The sequence below is a fragment of the Tupaia chinensis genome, unplaced genomic scaffold (genome assembly GCF_000334495.1).
Source record: "Tupaia chinensis unplaced genomic scaffold, TupChi_1.0 Scaffold000276_2, whole genome shotgun sequence".
Classification (NCBI taxonomy): Eukaryota; Metazoa; Chordata; class Mammalia; order Scandentia; family Tupaiidae; genus Tupaia; species Tupaia belangeri.
The window spans coordinates 218999-238575 of NW_006159759.1; the positions used below are offsets into that span (position 1 = coordinate 218999).

A 19577-nucleotide genomic window follows, 5' to 3' on the forward strand; every position below is an offset into this window, starting at 1 on the left:
CTCCCTCCCTCCCTCCCTCTGTGTGCTCTGTGTGTGTGTGTGTGTTCTTTTTCTCCTTTCCTTCCCTGATCACTCTCCATGGGCCTGTCTGATTCTCCAGTATGACCTGCATGGTTTATTTTTTGTCCAGGCAGTAAAGGCAAACAGCCAGGGATAATAGGAGGGCTTCTGGTGGAAGAACACTCACTCAGAAACTTTCTTCTTCATGAACTAGCCATCACACCCCTGCATTCTCCAATGGAGAATGTATAGCCTGCCATGTTTTTCCAAGAGAGTGTCTCCCATTATATTGAAAGTTTTAATGTCTTTGAGAATTCTTATGACAGTGAAAGTGCCCATGAAATGAGTTGCTTTCTGGGGAACCACTGACAATACCTGTGGAAGGATATGTTGAAAGACAGCTGAGAGCAAGAGAAACTTGAGTACCCTTTTTGGACAGGAATGGGTTGGAAATTTTTGGACCAGCTCTCTGGTATGGTGGTTAAGGTGGCTGGATCCCACATGGCCCACTACTTGTTCGAGACCTGGATCTGGAGGCTTGAAATGGTAGGGGGACATTTAAGTATTTCATAGTTTTGCCTTAAATCACTGCTGGTTTGAGTATATATGTAGAAAGGGACCACCCATTTAAAAAAATGTGACACATACCTATTCTAGGTCCAGTGATGTTATTCCTTGCTTTTATTTCAATTCATTTAAAGTCACATGCCTATCAATTAGCCATCTACCAACAGTAATATTGTTTGTGGCTTTTGAAAGCTTAAAAAGGTTCACAATCATTGCTAATCCAAGCAGTTTATATACTTTTTTGAAAAATGAGATAAAACCGTTAGGGAAACCATATTTAAATATATTAATAGTAATGATACTACACTCACTATGTAGAACTTACCATGTTAACTATCTCTTCTGTATGTATAGCATGTATGAATCCCAGTCCAGCTGTACCAGATATAGTGCACTTTTTTCCTTAACACTGAACTTTAGTTCTGAGGAAATTCAGCCTTCAATCATTCCAGGGTCCCGTCTCTTCTTACTGAACCCACATGTCTTTTCAGTTCTGCTGACTGTTGCTTCTGTGTCATGCTTGCTTCAGGGAACTTGGAAGCACCAGATCCACAATCTCATTTCCTGCTGTGACCTGTGATTATTCCTCCTGTGGTCCCACCGCACCCTTGCAGTGCTGTGGCAGAGTGGGGCCCAGCTCTTCACAGTACGCAGACTCTATGGACCTCCCACCACTCCCAGTATTGGCTCAGTTTTGGAGAAATTGCTCTCTTCTTCTCCTTTTAGATTTAAGGTCTTAGAAAGAAGACCGAAGGTGAATAAGATGCTCAGGGCACCAAGACTGAGGCAGGAAATACAAAAGTCTGTTAGGTGCTTGAAATGAGGTTTGAAAGAAAGAGAAATACAAAGGAAGAATAATCTAGTAACTTAACAATTATCTTGCCTCACTCTTTACAGATTCTCTTCGATTAGTTCTTCTCTGTCTAACTATTGATTTGTTTTCTCTCTGATTGTTTAACCAACAAATACAGTTGGTCAATCTTTTGTGAGAATGCCACTACATTATTTTGTTTATTTGTTTGTTTGTTCATTCATTTGTTTTGGGGCTAGAGGACATGTGTTCCCACTAGACAAAGACAGAGAGAGAGTGAGGGAGAGGCCTGGGGAATTGTCAGGCTGCAATCAATCTCTTCTCTTCCATCTCTCCCTCCTGTCAGTATTTTTGGACACACATGCCCACAAGCACAGTGTGTTTTCAAGTCGCAGGGTCCAGGACTTGAACTATGTGGTTGGCCATGAGAGATCCAGTCACCTTAACCACAGGCAATAGAGCCAGCCCAAGAATGACACTGTTTTTTAAGTGACATAAAGTAAAATGAACCTGCCTTCTGTGGTAGAAGTAGTATCTCTAAAATCCGACCTATTGACTTTATGGATGTCTTCCAGAAAACTTTTTTTCCTCTCCTGGTCTAATCAATGCCACATTAGTCTAGGTGAAGCCAGTATCGTGGGTCTTTTACCAACCTAGCAGCTGCAGCAAGCTAACTTAGGATGTACAACCTCAATAGAGAAAGTTGGTTATGGGTGGCGGGGTGATCTTATTTTATGTGTAAAGGAAAGATATGCATACAACACATAAACAGACATACAGTGTATCTATGATATTAAAATTGCATGCAGAAAATGCCTAAAGTTCCAAAACACTTCTACAGGGGCAGTAATAAAAAATGTTGAGAAACACAGCTCTAGGTATTACAAAGAGAATCCACATTTATGGAAGAGGTTAATGTTTTAGGCACAGAGCTGAGCAGTTTCCTGCATCACCTTATATAATCTTCATGATAGTCATTTCTGGATAAGGAAACTGAATTTAAATAACTTAGCCAAAGTCCCGCAGCTCCCAGGTTGCATAGTTGAGGTTTGAGGCCAAGTCTGTGTCCAAAGCCTTGCTCTTTCCATTAACCCAGGCTGTAGTCAAAGTCAGTTTAGAGATTTCTGAGTCATTATCTCTACCCAGAGGTATTAACCTCATTGTCAGAAAGAAAGAACAGGAAAGTAAACAGCCCAGTGACAATAAATATGTCCACGTTACCGCATTCTTGTGACCTCATGAGGTATGAAATAGGACATCACTTTTTGTTGTATTTTATGTCTTAGCCTGTAGTTGTTGGAAAGGGGGGTAGAACGGAGGGACAAGAAAAACGAATGATGCAATCTTTACCTTCCCTGTTTCTTCCCTTTTCTGCACTGCACCCAGCATGATGGTCCTTCTCCTACCTGGTACATTCCAGAGTTTTTGGCCAGTATTCTGCAACTTTCCGCTTGGGAGAATGCCCTGGGGTTAGGTAGGTCTCTGATACAACTTTGGTCTGAGCACTAGTTTGGAAGGCATTCTCTGCTTTGCAAAGGTGAGCTGAATAGCAGCTCCATGTATAGAAGTTTCAGTTCATTCCAGAAGAAGGAGGGAGGGGCAGATGAACCAATCTCTATCATCAACCTCAACCGTTTCTAAGCTACTTGTTGGGGTAAATGAACTTGTGGTTGAAAACTGAGGAAGAATATAGAACTATTCAACAGCTCTATTTTCCTACACAAAATCTACGTTTTCTTTCTTTCTTTTTTTTTTTTAATTTGCCAATGGGTGCAAATGCTCAATGGAAAAAGAGAGAATGTGAGAAAGCACCCCCTGTGGAGCATGGTCTGCTGCAATCTCTTCCATTTCTCCCTCCTCCTCAGGATTTTGGGCACACATGCACATTCACCCAGCATATTTTTCAAGGCCATCGGGTCCAGGACTTCAACTGCATAATTGACCATGTGGGATCCAGCTGCCTCAACCACCAGAGCATGGACTTGCCCTCAAAATCTATTTTCTTTTCTTTTTTTTTTTTTTAAGGGGTTTTTGCCTTAGGGTGCATGTGCTTTCCAGAGACAGAGAAAGTGACAGTGAAAGGAAAAGTAAGAAATCACTCCCCAGGGGGGATGGCCACACCCCAATTCCTTCTCCTCCATTCTCCTCCCATGATCTTGGCCACACATGTACACAGCATGATTTTGAAGTCACCGGGTCTAGGACTCAAACCATGGTTGCCAATGTGGGAGTTTAGTGATGTAACTGCTATGTTATCTGGTGGCCCCCAAGTGTATTTTCTATCAAAGGTTTTAGACAATTCTATTTTACTCATTATTTGGTTAACTAATCTCCTATGCAGAAAAAGTTAGCTGGTTTAATGCAAACATGGCATGACTGACATACCTGGGCATAGAGATAGTGGTAGAAGGCAAAGGATTAGCATTTTCTAAGGTCCTATCCTCCGAAGATGCAGAGCCATATGCCTTTCATGGATTTATTTTTCCCTTACAAAATTTTATTATCCCCATGTTACATAGGGAAAAAAATGAGGCCAGTATAAGTTTATGTGATTAAATTCACACAACTGGCTGGGATGACTCCAAACATTGTGCTCCTCAGAGGGGCTCCTGCCAGTTCAAGAGAAATCTCAGGCAACAGAAGATGCTTCAGCATCAGGACAGGAGAGGAGCTGCTCAGAAGGTCATCCTCCAGACAGGCTAGCACTACCATCTCCCTCAGGAATCCAGAGCCCCTGCAACATTCCCAGGACTATCTGACTATGCCTGGCACCCACAAGAGCAAAGGGCAGCTTTGACTAAAATGCTTAAGAATATCATGGTGCTCACAGGGAGACAGAAATCTGTTTTCTTTTTACTGCATGAACAGACTGTTGGTGTATGAAAGGATCAGCTAAGGAGGCCAGCCTCTCAGTGTAGTGGTTAAGGGCTGTGCAGTGGAAGCTGGATCCCACATGACTGACTATGGTCCAAATCTTGGTCCCTGGACAAGCTGGGCACGTGCCCAGGATCCTGAAGGAAAGGAGGAAAATGAATGGAGGCATGATCAATCCTGTTGGCAAGTGTTTTCTCTCTTTCTCTCTTCTCCCCTCACCTCCTTAATACACGCACACCCACGCACACACATTCTCCCCCATCCCAGTATTTCCAGTCTTAAAGGGATTATAATGATTTCCTAAGATCACAAAATGATGAAGCTAAGACTCTAAAGCAGATCACCTTTATCTCAGAACCTACGCTTATGACCACGGCAATGATAAAGATGCCCAAGGGGCCATTATCTCCTCATATTTGACACATTTGGGGAACTTGTTGAGTCAAGACTCACAAGTTAAGACTTTCACAGAGAATTAAAATTCGGGTGTAGTATTCTATTTTTTATTCTGAATGAGGATATTCTTTCACTTCTTTGTATCTTTGGCAGCTTTTTCCCTGTGCTGTATCTTACTTCCTATGTTCTCAAGGTAGTTCCTGTAAATCTTCCAAGTACCAGATACTTTCTTAGGCTGATAATACCAATTCTTGCTTTCAGTAAGGTTTAGGGGCACACGCTCCATGTAATGGTTGCTCCCAAAGGGAAGTTTACTCCTGCTAGCCTGGCAGTCATAGTCTCCAACTAGACTCATTCGCTTATGTTTATTGAGCACCTACTAATTTCAAGGTAGTTTTAGGTACCAGGAATAAATGATGGAAAACCAGTTCTTCTCATATTTTCCACAAATCCTATATTTTCTGCTATCTAGTTAAGCTCTTTTTGTGTTCCTCTGTGACTCTTGAATTAAATTTAGTATTTGAAAGAATTATCTTTTAATTAAATCTTTTAATCTTTCTGTTCCTGAGTCCTAGAGCCACATCTGGTTTCACACTTAAATGCATCAGGCCAAGGGGAAGGAAATGAATATTAGTGAGCACCTGTAGTATATGCAGGTACTTATAATACATTGTCTCATTTAATCACCTCGAAAGCATAAGGAAGCAAAGGTTATTATCCTCATTTTCTTTTTTAACTAATCATTATATTTATTTATTTATTTTTTAAAATTTGACCATGGAGAGAAAGTGAGAAAGCAAGCCACCAGGTCTGAGGCTCAAAACCATCATCAGCCATGTGGAAGTCCAGCTCCTTAACCACCATGCCACCTGCTGGCCCCTATTAGCCTCATTTTCAAATGAAACCCCTGAGTGGTTTAAAGGTTGAATCATAAAATTTGAAAAAGGTATTTAGGAAGTAAATGCCAGGGATCCATGCAGAGGGCCTCCTTTTCTTCCTTGAAGAAATCATTCTTCTGGAGTCTCGGCCTCCAAAAAGTGTTGAAGAGTAGCCAGCGTATTGCAGGCCAGGGGTGAGAAAGCAAGCCGCCAGGTCTGAGGCTCAAAACCATCATCAGCCATGTGGAAGTCCAGCTCCTTAACCACCATGCCACCTGCTGGCCCCTATTAGCCTCATTTTCAAATGAAACCCCTGAGTGGTTTAAAGGTTGAATCATAAAATTTGAAAAAGGTATTTAGGAAGTAAATGCCAGGGATCCATGCAGAGGGCCTCCTTTTCTTCCTTGAAGAAATCATTCTTCTGGAGTCTCGGCCTCCAAAAAGTGTTGAAGAGTAGCCAGCGTATTGCAGGCCAGGGAGGTAGGCTAGGGTGGTGGCTGAATCATAAATACTATCACATGTACTGCATCCCACCCTCCAGACTGTTCATGTGGAATCAGGAGACCACCAACTCATGGAGTGATTCAGAGGAATGTCAAGTAGATTTACCTCCACTCAGCTGCCCTGCTGCTTATAATTCTACATTTGCAGTTTTATTCCTGGACTCTTGAATAGTTTCAGCCCTTAACATTTCCTAGTGGCTAAGAGGCAGATTCTGTGAAAATGGGACAGTTAGGTCAGAGAGGAAGGGAGCTCAGTCAATAGGAGATGGAGAGATTTCAGAAGCCAACTTTTTCTATCTCCCAAAGTTGGAGAGTATTCATCTTCATGCTGCCAACTCTAGACATTTGGGGAGTTAGGGGAAGTTTGCTTCTGGGATCTCTCTATCCAGGTAGAGGGCTGAAGATACAGAATCAGGATCTCAGCCTCTGGAACCCGTAGAACGAATGCTGAAACACCTCGATGTTATGACTTTGCCTTGCTAAATAGGAAGTATTTACATCACAGTGTTCGAGGGAGCTAGATTCAGTTTAGAGAGGACTCATCTCTTCTAGCAAAAAGATTTTATTTATCTAATCTTTTAAAATTTACTTTAAAAACTGTATTATCTATAGTGACTATTAGGAAAGTATTATAATGAAAATTGAGACTACTAGCTTTTTTTGGTTTGTTTTCTTTTTGCCAGAGAAAGAAGGCACTTGGGTATCTAGACACACACACCCAGTGTGATCGTCAAGTCACAAGTACAAGGGTTCAAATAATGGTCAACCATGTGGGATCAGGCTCTCAAAACATTGTGTTTAACCACTGTACTATGGGCCTAGCCCAAGAGTATTAAACTTTTTAAACATGTATTTTAAGTTGTCCTTACATTTTAGGCACTTAGAATTTCTTTTTTGTAGGGTTGGTGGGAATAGGGGCTTATTTATTATTTTGAAGAAATATACTGTCAGGACCAGCAGTTAGCGTAATATCTATGTCGCTGGACTCCCACGTAGTCGACCGTGGTTCGCGTCCCGGACCCAGTGGCTTAAACTCATGCCGGGCGCATGTGCGTGCATGCCCAAGATCCCGAGAGGAGAATGGAGGAGAAGGGATTGTGGCGTGGCCATCCCCCCTGGGGGGGTGATTTCTCCCTTTCTATCTCTCTGTCTCTCTCTGTCTGGCAAATGCACGTGCCCTATCGCAAAAAACCCTCAAAAATTAAAAAAAAAAAGAAAGAAAGAAAGAAAAGAAAAAAAAAAAGAAATATCACATGAGTTGCCTAAGTAAGTGTTGAGTTAGGTGCTAACTAACCCGTTGTTGGTTGAATAAGGCCATCCTTTTGTTTGCATGCTTTTGAGATAAATCAAAGGGTGATATCAATGTGAGTCACTCAAAGGATTTCATATCCTCAGAGCCTGTTCTGAAGGCTATATAAACAGGGACATTTAAGGAACTTGTACTAAAAAGGAACAGAGTTAAATTCAGTGTGATTCAGAAGAAGTTTACAATGAAGTTTCTTCTGTTGACACTGGTCCTGCAGGTCTCTGTTTCTGAAGCTGTTCCCTTGGCAACTTTGCAAGAAAATGATGTGGAATTTGCTAATGTAAGTATTGACACTATAGCACTTATCCGGCTTGAATTTTGTCTTTAGGATTTAGTGCATTGACCAGTGTTATTTTATAAAGTACTAGTCAAAAACTGGTCTAAGAGGCAGTTTGTTTTCAGTACTGAACTTTTCTTTGCCAAAAAGAAATATTAGAAGAGAAATACTGGTTTTGAAGGAGTTTTATGAAATTGGTGAATTTCTTCTACTGAAAAGCTTTGGCTAACAAAATTTAATTCAATATAATTGCAGTTTAATTTTGATATACTATTTCACATTAATTATTTAATGCCATTAATGGTCAGAGATTTGAGCAATGATTTGATCAGTTTAACCACGTTAGGCTGCATGATAACTTAAGTATACTCGTTTTTACCTCATTTATTACACATTTTCTTCATAAGGATTTTTTAAAATAGAGGTTTTTTTCCCCCCAATTCTACCCTTTTCCCTCTAATTAAAAGAGTTTCATCTCCTTATTTTCTAATATTATTTTTACTTTAAATTCATTGTAGTCGTCCCTTACGTTAAACACTGGGGTTTTAAGCAAGGAATTTTTATCTCAACTTAAATGAATAATGTATGCATTCTTTTTTAAAAAAAATTCTTTAATTTTATTTACTATCACTATTATTATTATTTTAATTTGCTGTAGGGCACAAACACTTATCAGAGAGAGATGGAGACAGACAGAGGGAAAGTGAAAAACCAAGCCCCCAGGTCTGACAGCCCACGGGTCTGAGACTTGAACTGTGGCCAACCGTGTGGGAGTTCAGCACCTCAACCACCATGTCACCTGCTAGCCCCAGTAATTTATATATTCTAACAGTGAAGCTTTTGGAGCTAACTAAATATTCTGATATGCTAGGTGCTGAAATAGCTTTTAAAGATTAGAAACAAGTTCAAAAAAGTAGAAGCATAAGGTGTTGCACTAGATTTCCAGGAGTAAATTTTGGTAATCCTATATGGCATGTCTTTGATAGCACAGAAAATTAAGGATTTTATTCTCATGATAATTAATTGCCCAGACAACAATAATGTTGATTAAGATTAATACTTAAACTTTGATTAAGATGTCCAAAATACTTGGCTCAAAAGCATGAATGTGCAATTGGGTATGTGGAGCTCCCAACAGAATCCTTCTGTGTGTACTTATGCATTACTGAACGTGTTTTTTCCAGAAATACTTGATAAACTTCTATGGCCATAAGGTGGAAGAAACCCCAATGATAAAAATGAAAGTCAAGAGCAACCTCATAGAGGAAAAACTCCAGGAGATGCAGCAGTTCTTTGGGCTAAATATAACTGGGCAACTGGATGCGTCTACTCTGCAGATGATGCACACCCCTCGATGTGGGGTGCCTGATGTTCAACAGTTCAGTACATTTCCAAGAAGGCCAGTATGGAGGACGCATTCTATCACCTACAGGTAATAGAGGTGTACGTAGCCATGTATTCTCCCACTTTGCCATGGGTCTAATTCTAGAAACCTGAACTATTTAGATAGAGCCCTAAACCTGGAAGCAAATAAGTAGCATTCTTCAACTGTTAACACTGTTAACACTCTCCATTAAAACTAAATTACGTCAAGACCAGCAGATGGCATAATGGTTACGTCACTTGACTCCCATGTAGTTGACTGTGATTGAGTCTTGGCCATGGCAACTTAGCACATGTCAAGCACATGTGTGTGCCCAAGATCCTGAGAGGAGAATGGAGGAGAAGGGATTGCAGCTTGACCAGCCCCTCCCCCGGGGGGGGTGATTTCTCACTTTTGTCTCTGTGTCTCGCTCTGTCTCTCTGGTGATTGCACATGCCCTATAGGAAGAAATCTCTCAAAAAAAACTAAAACAAAACAAAAACAAAACAAAAAACTTTGTTATCTCTTTGTAAGAATCACAGATTTGTATTTCCTGTATCTGGTCCGATTAGAGCTCTCCTTAAATTATAAAACAAAACAAACAAACAACAACAACAACAACAAAACCTGTTATCTCTGAAAGGGAAGATTGTTTCTTCAAGGATATTATATGACTTGCCAGTCCAGAGCAGAGTAGAAAAGCTGTAAATAAAAAGATAAAAGGAGAATAAAGCCAAATATTCTACAAATAAGAGACGGGAGAAATTGCATCGAGTAGTCTAGATGGATAAATGTAAAAATAGGGGAGCCGTAGCTAAAGGCATAAGCTTTCATGAGAGTATTCTTCATCGTGATGAGCTGTCAAGTAATAATTAAGAAGAAATTCAGTTAGATTTTGGTTGAGGAAGAAACTGTAAGAAAAAAAAATGCCTCTATGTAATAAAAGTTTTTCTTTTCTGGACTCTTGATTTATGAAATGATTCCTGCCCAATGGATCTACCATAAATAAAGTATTGTGATAAGACAAAATTAACAAATGGCTTTCATATATTTTTCTCTCTTAATGTTAATAAAGAATCAATAATTATACTCCTGACATGAAGCAAAAGGACGTGGACTACGCCATTCAGAAAGCATTTCAAGTATGGAGTAATGTGACACCCCTGAAATTCAGAAAGATTGATGCGGGCGAAGCTGACATTATGATACTTTTTGCATATGGAGGTAGAGAACTTGAACTACATGTGGGTCATTTGGCATGATCCATAGGATGTAGGAAAGGACTAATTCTCTTTCTGTTTTTTCAAAGCTCATGGAGACTACAGTGCTTTTGATGGCAGAGGTGGCATCATAGCCCATGCTTTTGGACCTGGATCTGGTATTCAAGGAGATGCACATTTTGATGAGGCTGAAATGTGGACGATAAACTCCAGAGGTAAAGGGGAGAAAGCTAGTAAATAGGGGCCAGATGGTGGCACAGCAATAGAATGCAATGCTCTGTGACCCTGAGCCACATGGAAATGTTCTGAATTTGCATCCAGAGACCTCCCTGAACACATCGGGTACATGAATATGTGCCCCTGATCCAGAGGTGGTTAAGGCTGGGGATGGATCATGGCATTCAGACCTTGTCGGTGCTGTGTCTCTGTTTCTTTTTCTCTTTCTGTCTTTCTCACTCATAGAAGAAATAAATAAACTTGAAAAGGAAAAAAAAAAAGAAAAAAAGAAACCAACAAAACCCTAACTGATTTTGAAAGAAAATATAGTTTTCATAAAGTTCATGGAAAAGATGTATTTTAAGAAAATTATCCATGGTTTCAAATATTTTATAAGAAAACAAAATGATTCTGTAATTCTATTTTCCCTGAATCTTTTGAAGTCACCTTGTATGTTCTGACAAAAATTCATTCTGATTTATAATTTTGTCTCTGAATTGAATTTAGCATTTTGTCTGAGTCTCAGTTTCACCTGCTATAAATTGAGGATATTGGACTATATTATCTTAAAAATTAGCTCTAATAATCTATGAGGATTCTAGGATCTATAAACTAGTTCATTTGTATAAACTCAAGGAAACAGTAGCATAGAAAGATAAAAACTGTTATTTAGGTGAAAAGTTTTTTTTTTTTTTTTTGAAAAAACTTTTTTTTGGGTGAAAATTTTTTTTTTTTTTTTTTTGGAGAGGTTTTCACTATAGGCCCATGTGCTCGCCAGAAAGACAGAGAGAGACAGAGAGATAGAAAGCGAGAAATCACTCCCCCGGGGGACGGCCACGCCGCAATTCCTTCTCCTCCATTCTCCTCTCGGGATCTTGGGCACGCATGTACACGCACCTGGAGAGAGTTTAAGCCCCCGGGTCCGGGATTCAAACCGCAGTCAACTACGTGGGAGTCCAGAGACATAGCCATTACGCTAACTGCTGGTCCCTAGGTGAAAAGTTTTTGACATGGACATTCATAAACTAAAAATCAAAGACAGATACTAATTCTATATGTACTAATAATTGTAGGATAAGATGTCATCTGTGTGATTTATAAAATATCAGCAGTTTATTAGATTTACAGTGACAAAGAAAGATAACTTTCTAAATCCTCTAAAGAATTTAGGGACCACTACATAGAAACACAGGATCATATAATCATGTAGTCTTGTGTGGTTCTAGGATAAAAATTTCAGGGTGTCCAAATGACCATTTAACAATTCCTCGTATGCGTTTACAGTGGAACTGCAGCTCACCATCCTTCTCAGACAGTTGGGGGTTGGGGTTAACTAAACTGCCCTGTTATCCTGGGGAATCACTAGCATGCAAAAATTCAAACCATTGTATTAGCCTTTCTAAGCTTTCTTTTAGAAATTCTAGATTATATGGCTCATTCACGTGGCAATAAAGAGGAAGAATATGCAAGGATATGCTCAGTCAGCACCTCATTCTTTTCATATTGCATGCACTGGATAGGCATTATTTTTATAGACACTGCCATCTACCAGAAAGTGTTTGTTTCAAGTCTGACACATCCACTAAGGCTTATAAAATGTTTGATGAAGAGGGCTTTTGTATTGTCAAAAGACAAATCGTGTAGAATTAGGTACTTGCTGAACTAGAAATCCTCAACTGGACATGATAAATGTATCTAAATTTTATCTAAGTTTATGTGGGGATTGTAATCTGAAATGGGAGATTTATGCTGGCTAGTCCAAGAATGTTTTGGAATTATAATGGACCTTAAAAAGTAGTTTAATATAGACCTCTCACTACAGATAGAGGGAAAGAGGAATTGAGACCAAGTGAAGGTTAGTGGCTAGTCTCTGAAAAAGTCAGGTTGGATTGTGTATTTCCCAGCCCTGAGTCCAAGACATACTTTCCATCTGCTCATGTCACCTTATGGATTCTATAATTGGCTTGATTCTATACTCCTAAAAAGTTATTTATGAAAATTTCAACTTAAAATTCCCATTCAAAGCCTTCAATTAATTTTTCACTTAATTTTTTAATATGAAAATGATCAAGTAAATTTAATGAACAATTAGCTCAGTCCTTACTGAGTTTCTATAATGGTGTTGAGTGATGGGGGTGCTTTTTTTTTTTGAGAAGTTTTTCCTATAGGGCGCATGCGCTTGCCAGAGAGACAGAGAGACACAGAGAGGAAGAAAGCGAGAAATCACCCTGCATGGGGGATGGCCACTCCACAATCCCTTCTCCTCCATTCTCCTTTTGGGATCTTGGGCATGCACACACACGTGCCCGGCATGAGTTTAAGCCACCAGGTCTGGGACTTGAACCGCAGTCGACTGCATGGGAGTCCAATGACAGAGCCGTTAAGCTAACTGCTGGTCCCGAGTGATGGGGGTGCTAGAATGCAGAAATGGAAAGAAAGCAGTTCTATATTTGAGTCCATAATCTAGAGGGAAACAGAACATAAATATAATCCATCACTCTGAGATGAGATTTGCACAGAGTAATGAGAATTGGGACTAGGATAAATTTAGCATTAAGCCAAATTGTAAGAACTTTCTGTTTTCAGTCTTATGTAGAGTTTTTGTGGTTTTTGTTTATTTGTTTTTTAAAGAAGAAAGCAGCTGAGTTAGTTGCTGGACCCATATTATAGGGAATACTTGGAGCACCTGTTCCTGGGCACAGGTCTCCAAGAGAGAGGTGTAGACTCTCTGTTCACACTTCGGTATCAGAGTGTTTCAAGACCAGGCTCTGCAGCTAAGTGATATGTGACTTTCAGAGCTGGTCGATTCTGAGCTACAGTTTTGCAGTAGAGAAACAAAAAGACGAAAATGAAGGCATTGGATTAGAACACAATTAAAAATGTCAGCCCAAAGTTACTCAAATTGCCTGAGAATTGAGAAATTTGAAAGAAAAGACATACCCCTTCTCTCCTCTCTAGAACACAGAAAAAAATGAATAAGTATGACTATAACTTGGTAGTTTAAATATGTCTAAATTATCCATATAGTCCCTTTTGTTTATTTAGAAGTGCATAGTAAAAGCATGAGTTTTAAAATCAAGAAATTCGGATTTGAATCTTGTCTCCAACACTTCCTTTGGTCAACTAGGCTAACTTTTCACATCTGCAAATGAAGAACCACGTGTCTTCCTTCCAGTTCTATAAGCATTGGGTAAAATGTATTATACTTCTCAGTGACTCACAATGCCTGGAATTTAATAATGGCCTTATATTTGGGTTTACTGAAGAATGGTTATAAAAAAACTTTCTACACCCACTGAAGCTTGATCAAGAGTAAAAACAGAATGCTGTCATGGGAGCTGGGAATCATTTAGAAGCAATGAGAACCACTGAACACAGCTATGAGTTATGCTAAGAATTTTCATAATTTATTTTATTTGCCTGCAAGTTCATTGGTCCTTAACCATAGGCAACTTTGCCCCAAAGGGGCATTTGACAGTGATTGAAGACATTATTTGGGTTGTCAAAACTTGGGAGTGGGGGGGTTGCTACTGTATTTAGTGGTAAAATTAGAGATTTATAAACATGTATAATGCAGAGGACAGCCCTGACAACAAAAAATTATCTGATCTGTAATGCCAGTATTTCTGAGATTGTGAAAGCCTGATGAAAAGAGTAGAAAAATAAAGGATATCTGAGTGTTTTCCTTTCATTGTGTCAGATGTGCTACTGTCCTCAAGGTGACAATGTAGTTCACTGCTCAGTCCCATTTGGTTGGGTTTCTCTTAGGCACAAACTTGTTCCTCGTTGCTGTTCATGAGTTCGGTCACTCCTTGGGCCTTGGACATTCCAATGATCCAAAAGCCATAATGTTCCCTACCTACCGTTACATTGATCCCAGCACATTTCGCCTCTCTGCTGATGACATACGTGGTATCCAGTCCCTTTATGGTAAGTTGAATTGCTTTATCATTCTGCTGCATGAAGATACTCACTTATGAATAGTCCCACAGTATATAAATGTCTAACAATATATACATTTGGACTTTAATATCTTCTTTTGAGCCCCTTGATAACATCATGAGATGAGTAGCACAGATATCTTTATTTTAAAAAGTAGGACAAGAACTTTGTATGTAATATCAGAGCCAGAGACAGAACTTGAAACCTCAAGATTGGTATTCTTTCATCCAAGATACTATTGCTCCATTGGAGAAGGTACACAGAAAATGAACTGGACAAGGAAAATTAAAATGATCAAATTTTTTTTCCTCCCTAATATTGCAACCATATGGGGGGAAATCCTTCCTGTAAGTGTTATAGAAAACTTAGATTTATTTTAATGCATTTTCATCAAGAAAATTGAATGTTTTAAAAAGAAAATTTCTTCTTTTCCCCAGTTATTGAATGTCGTCCTTATACTACCACCAGTGACAGAAGTGCCGAACTAATGAGACAGAAACCAATTACAAGAAACATTGAGAAATAAAAGTTTCTGCCTCTTATGAACTAAACTGGAGATTGCTTTCCTAATGCTTTTTAAAAATAATTATTTAATTTATATGTTAGTATTTTTTAATGTGACCAGAGAATGAGAAAAAGAGGGAAAGTGAGAAAGCATACTACCAGGTTAGGGATTCAAAGTACAGTCAATGCGTGGAAGTCTAGCACCCCAACCACCATGCCCTCTGCCAGCCCCCTAATGCTTCTTGACATTTATTTCAGGAGGCCCAGGAAAGCCCCAACCCGCACCAGGTCCTGAGAGTCCTGACTCAACTATCTGCGACCCTAATTTGAGTTTTGATGCTGTCACTACTGTGAGAGATAAACTGTTTTTCTTTAAAAACAGGTAAAAATAATTTCATACTAACCAATAGTAAAGACTCTGTCCTTAGATTTTGTCAAAGATTAGTGGGGAAAGATTAACAATGAAAGAGGTGAAACTCATAAGCAGGGACTCAAACTTGAGTCTGTTAGGCCTAGAGAGTTCTTGGAGGTTTAGAAGGAGGAAAGTGTTGTGATTACACATGTGCTTTAACTAGAAAATTCATGTGTAGAAAACAGATTTGTGGTGGGGATCTGGGTTTGGGAATTAGGAAACAGAATCACAGGAGTCAGACTATTTTAATCATGGAAAAAAATTGTGAAGCCGGAATTAGGCTGGAAAGAGTATTTATGTAACAGACCTGATACCTCGATTATTGAGATGCTGTTTTAGAAAACAGATTGAAGCAGATATTAGTGGGGGATGGGTAGTTGGGAAGACAATATTGGGCAGAAGGACAAATATTCCCCTATTGAGCTTATAAAATTGAGACACTCAGGTTAGGTGACTTCATCGTAGTTACAAAGCTGGTGAGTGGGTTGTGTGGCCAATCTAGGACCTTAGGTTTCAGAACTCAACATTACAGGGTATTGATAACCTCATGAGGTTGCTGGTTAAAGTCACTATTACTAGCAGAGTTGATTAAAGCCCTTTCCTTGTGGTGCTTCTACACAGACATCCATGGAACAGAATGTGAAGAAAATGAGAAGAAACATTAAGTCATTTTACAGGTCCTTCCCAAACACAGCTCATGGTCCTTGAATTTATCATTTCTAATTCACTAAATGTCTTTCGTGTCAGGTCCTTCTGGTGGAAGTATTCTGAGAGAGCAAAGACCAAGATTACTTTAATTTCTTCCTTCTGGCCAACTTTGCCATCTAACATTCAAGCTGCTTATGAAATTGGAGACAGAAATCAAGTGTTTCTTTTTAAAGGTAATTCTAATATTTAATTTTGCTAAAGAGTCTACTTCAAGGTAAAGAAAAAAATTAAGAGATTTTACTATTTTTGATAGACATAGAACAAAAAGTATTTCCTATTTTATTAATGGTGGCTCTAAAATGTAAGCTAAAATAGCCTAAATATGTAGATAATATATAAAATTTTTAAGAAAATTTGAGAAATAGAAGTCTTGTGAAAAACATATGGAACCATAGGAAATAGGCCATTTTTTTCCTAAGTTGCCAGAGAGCATGTGCACTTGAGAGAGAGAGAGAGAGAAGGAGAGAGAGAGGGAGAAAAAATACAACTCCCATTGGGGCATTGTTAGACCACCATTTCTTCTCTTCATTTCTCCATCTTGTAGGGATTTGGGGCACATGAGGAAATAAGACCATGTTAAGATATAACATGTAATGTATTTTAGAACTATGGGGAAATTATGATATTTATTGTTTGCAATATTTTATTGCTCTTTTTGTTTAATTTTAACATACCTTTTCTCTTTGTCTTCATAGATGACAAGTACTGGTTAATTAGCAATTTAAGACCACAGCCTAACTATCCCAAAAGCATACATTCTCTGGGCTTCCCTGACTCTGTGAAAAAAATCGATGCAGCTGTTTATAACCCACTTATCTCTAAGACCTACTTCTTTGTAGATGACCAGTACTGGAGGTGAGCTTTAATGTATGGGTGGTAGTTCAGCACCTAAGAGTTCTGAAGCAGGCATGGAATGAGATAGAGTTTTCCAGAAGGTAGTTTACTATGCAAGTTTCCGAAGATTCTTGACCTTGCTGGGAGAGGAATCCATAGAACAGGACTGAAATATTTATTGTCAACCTAGCTTACAATAGTTGTTTTCATTGTCAACCTAGCTTACAATAGTTGGTTTTCTTAGTCAGTACAGTTTAAACCCTTCTGGGAAGAATCCCTCAGCAGAGAAGAAAATGGGTTTTGTGGTTTGCCATGAAATCCATTTCTGATTGAGTTCTGGCTGGTTATTTCTTTGGTCAGGTATGACGAGAGGAGAAGATCCATGGACCCCACTTATCCGAAACTGATTAGCAAGAACTTCCAAGGAATTGGGCCTAAAATTGATGCAGCCTTCTATTTTAAAAGTAAGTAGATTAGGAAATTGCAAAAATATAGGAAATCCCATTTAAAACATTGAAGCAATTAGAAAGCCTCCAAGATCAGAGAATGGGGCTCTAAACTGGGCAAGAACAGGACTCTGGTGGTGGTTTATAGACCACAGAGGGAACACTCAACTGTGCTTGGGTCAGAACAGTTGGGCTAGAAGAATGAGCAGGGGCCTGGTGGCACCACGGTGTATTCCTAGGGTGGTCCAGCCAGCAGAAGGATGGAAACATGGCTACTTCCTGTGTGCTTGAGCCTGGTATTTCCTACAACCACATCAGCACGCAGTATGTGCAAGTGAACATAAAGCAGCCAAGGCAAGCAAGCCAAGAGTCTCACAATCTTACTCCCTGTATTCTTTTTTTTTAGTGAGAAATTTTTTACTATGGAACTCAAACCACAGTCAACTATGTGGGAGTTCAGCAACATAATTATTGCACCATCTGCTGGTTCCACACCTTGTATTCTTGACCTTTCTTTCAGGCCCTTTTGTCCTCAGAGCCCTCATGGACTGGGTGGGCCTTTAGGTTGGATGAGAAAAGCTTGAGTTCATGTTGTGAAGCAAGAGCAGCCCAAGCAAATCATTCACTGGGCCAAGAATTTTTTGTTTTTATTTTCTCCCCAATATCCTCTCCATCATGGACCCAGTATGCCCCCCTTGGGCCCAAATCCTCTCTCTTAAAAACTCCACCTGGAGTGTGGTTGGCTATAGGCAGATATGTGGGGCCAGATGCACAACCAGAGGCCCACAACATTTACATTCTGAAATCACATCTTATCTAATCTGGACCAACTACTAAGACAAATCTGGGTTATTGTTTTTAAAAAAAAATACAAGGAGAAAATTTAATTTTTATTATTATTTTCATTTTTAGGACACTACTATTTCTTCCAAGGAGCTACTCAGTTTGAATATGATGTTGTACACCATCGTGTCACCAAAAGGCTGAAAAGCAATAGCTGGTTTGGTTGTTAAAAATGGCATATTGATGGTGTTTGTCTATTCACTTTGGTTTAATAAGTATTTATTGCCCATGTGCTCAGTGTATCACTACATATATCTATCTTAAAATTAAGTAATATCTATAGGCCATAAATAAATAATTATAAAGATAACTGACTATACAAAATAAATAATATTTTTAAATTTTGAAAGCCCTCATGATCAGTTTTTGCTTGACTTTACCATAAAGTGTGAAAATAGATCCCATCAAAGGCCAAGAGAATACCTTTTGGAGAATATTCTATAAGTTGGATCCTGACATCCTTAAACCTAGAAATTATAATTACTCCTCTGACTTACCTAAAATTAAGTATATTTTTGCTCAAATAAAAACTCTGAGACCAGCTAGTGGCATGGTGGTTAAGGCAGCTGGATCCCATATGGCTGACTGCATAGTTCAAGTTTGGGAGTCTTAAAAAACATGTTGAGTGTGTGTGCATGTATGCCCAAAATCCTGACAAAAGGGAGAAATAGGGGAGAATGGATTGCGATGTGACCATACTTGGGGGAGAGGGGACTTTCTCTCTTCTCTTTCTTTCTCTTTCAATTCCGTAAGCACATATACCCTCTAACAATATTGAAAAGAAGAAAGAAAAAATGATGAATGAATGGAATGGATGGATGATCAAACAGAGGAAGAAAAAGAAAGAAAGATAGCAAATGGGAAAAGAAAAAGCTTAGGTTTCTCTTGGTCACTTGTGTAAGGCCATCTGCCTTGGTCTCAAGACAAGAAAACATTCTCTAGATGTCACATGGACCTAAGAAATACCTATAGTGTGTGACCACAAGGCCAGGGAGAAGAAATGGAAAGGGAACTTCTCATTCTAGTAAAATTCACAGTGGGAATTCAGATTTCAGAACATGGTCACGTACTTTCTGTGTGAACTTGACAAGTAATTAAAAATAACCTCCTTAAATTTAGGAGGAGTATTAAGTACTTACCAAAAATATTTCGGTTTAAAAAAAAACAGCAACAAAACAAGCTCATGGCGAGCACATCATGCTGGTAGTTCCACCTGCCCTATATCAGCTTTCTTTACCCTGGCATGTACTCCCTCTACATTCTAGATTTCATACATGGTAGGGCACTCATTAATAGTTGTGGGTTGAGGAGGGTTTCTAACTTTCAATCTGTTGGCAGAACAATGCTGATTGATGTACTCAGGAGCCAAAATATGGTTAGTTCATTTCGGATGTAAAACATTAGTGAAACTGACATATGCTTTGCAACCTGTGAACCATCTCTGGCAGTCTGCATTATTGATATTTTAAAAGGAAAA

The 19577-nt window shown here is 39.1% G+C and overlaps 1 protein-coding gene across 1 annotated transcript; it reads left to right on the forward strand.

The window, feature by feature from the left end:
* The first annotated feature begins 7486 nt into the window (after positions 1-7486).
* MMP12 (matrix metallopeptidase 12) lies at positions 7487-18415 on the forward strand. Its single transcript, XM_006150083.3, has 10 exons — positions 7487-7615; positions 8797-9044; positions 10051-10199; positions 10285-10410; positions 14180-14341; positions 15116-15239; positions 16017-16150; positions 16673-16832; positions 17172-17275; positions 18170-18415. Exons 1-10 carry the CDS (start codon positions 7520-7522, stop codon positions 18268-18270), a joined length of 1404 nt encoding a protein of 467 aa, XP_006150145.1. The 5' UTR covers positions 7487-7519; the 3' UTR covers positions 18271-18415.
* The last annotated feature ends 1162 nt before the right edge of the window (positions 18416-19577 follow it).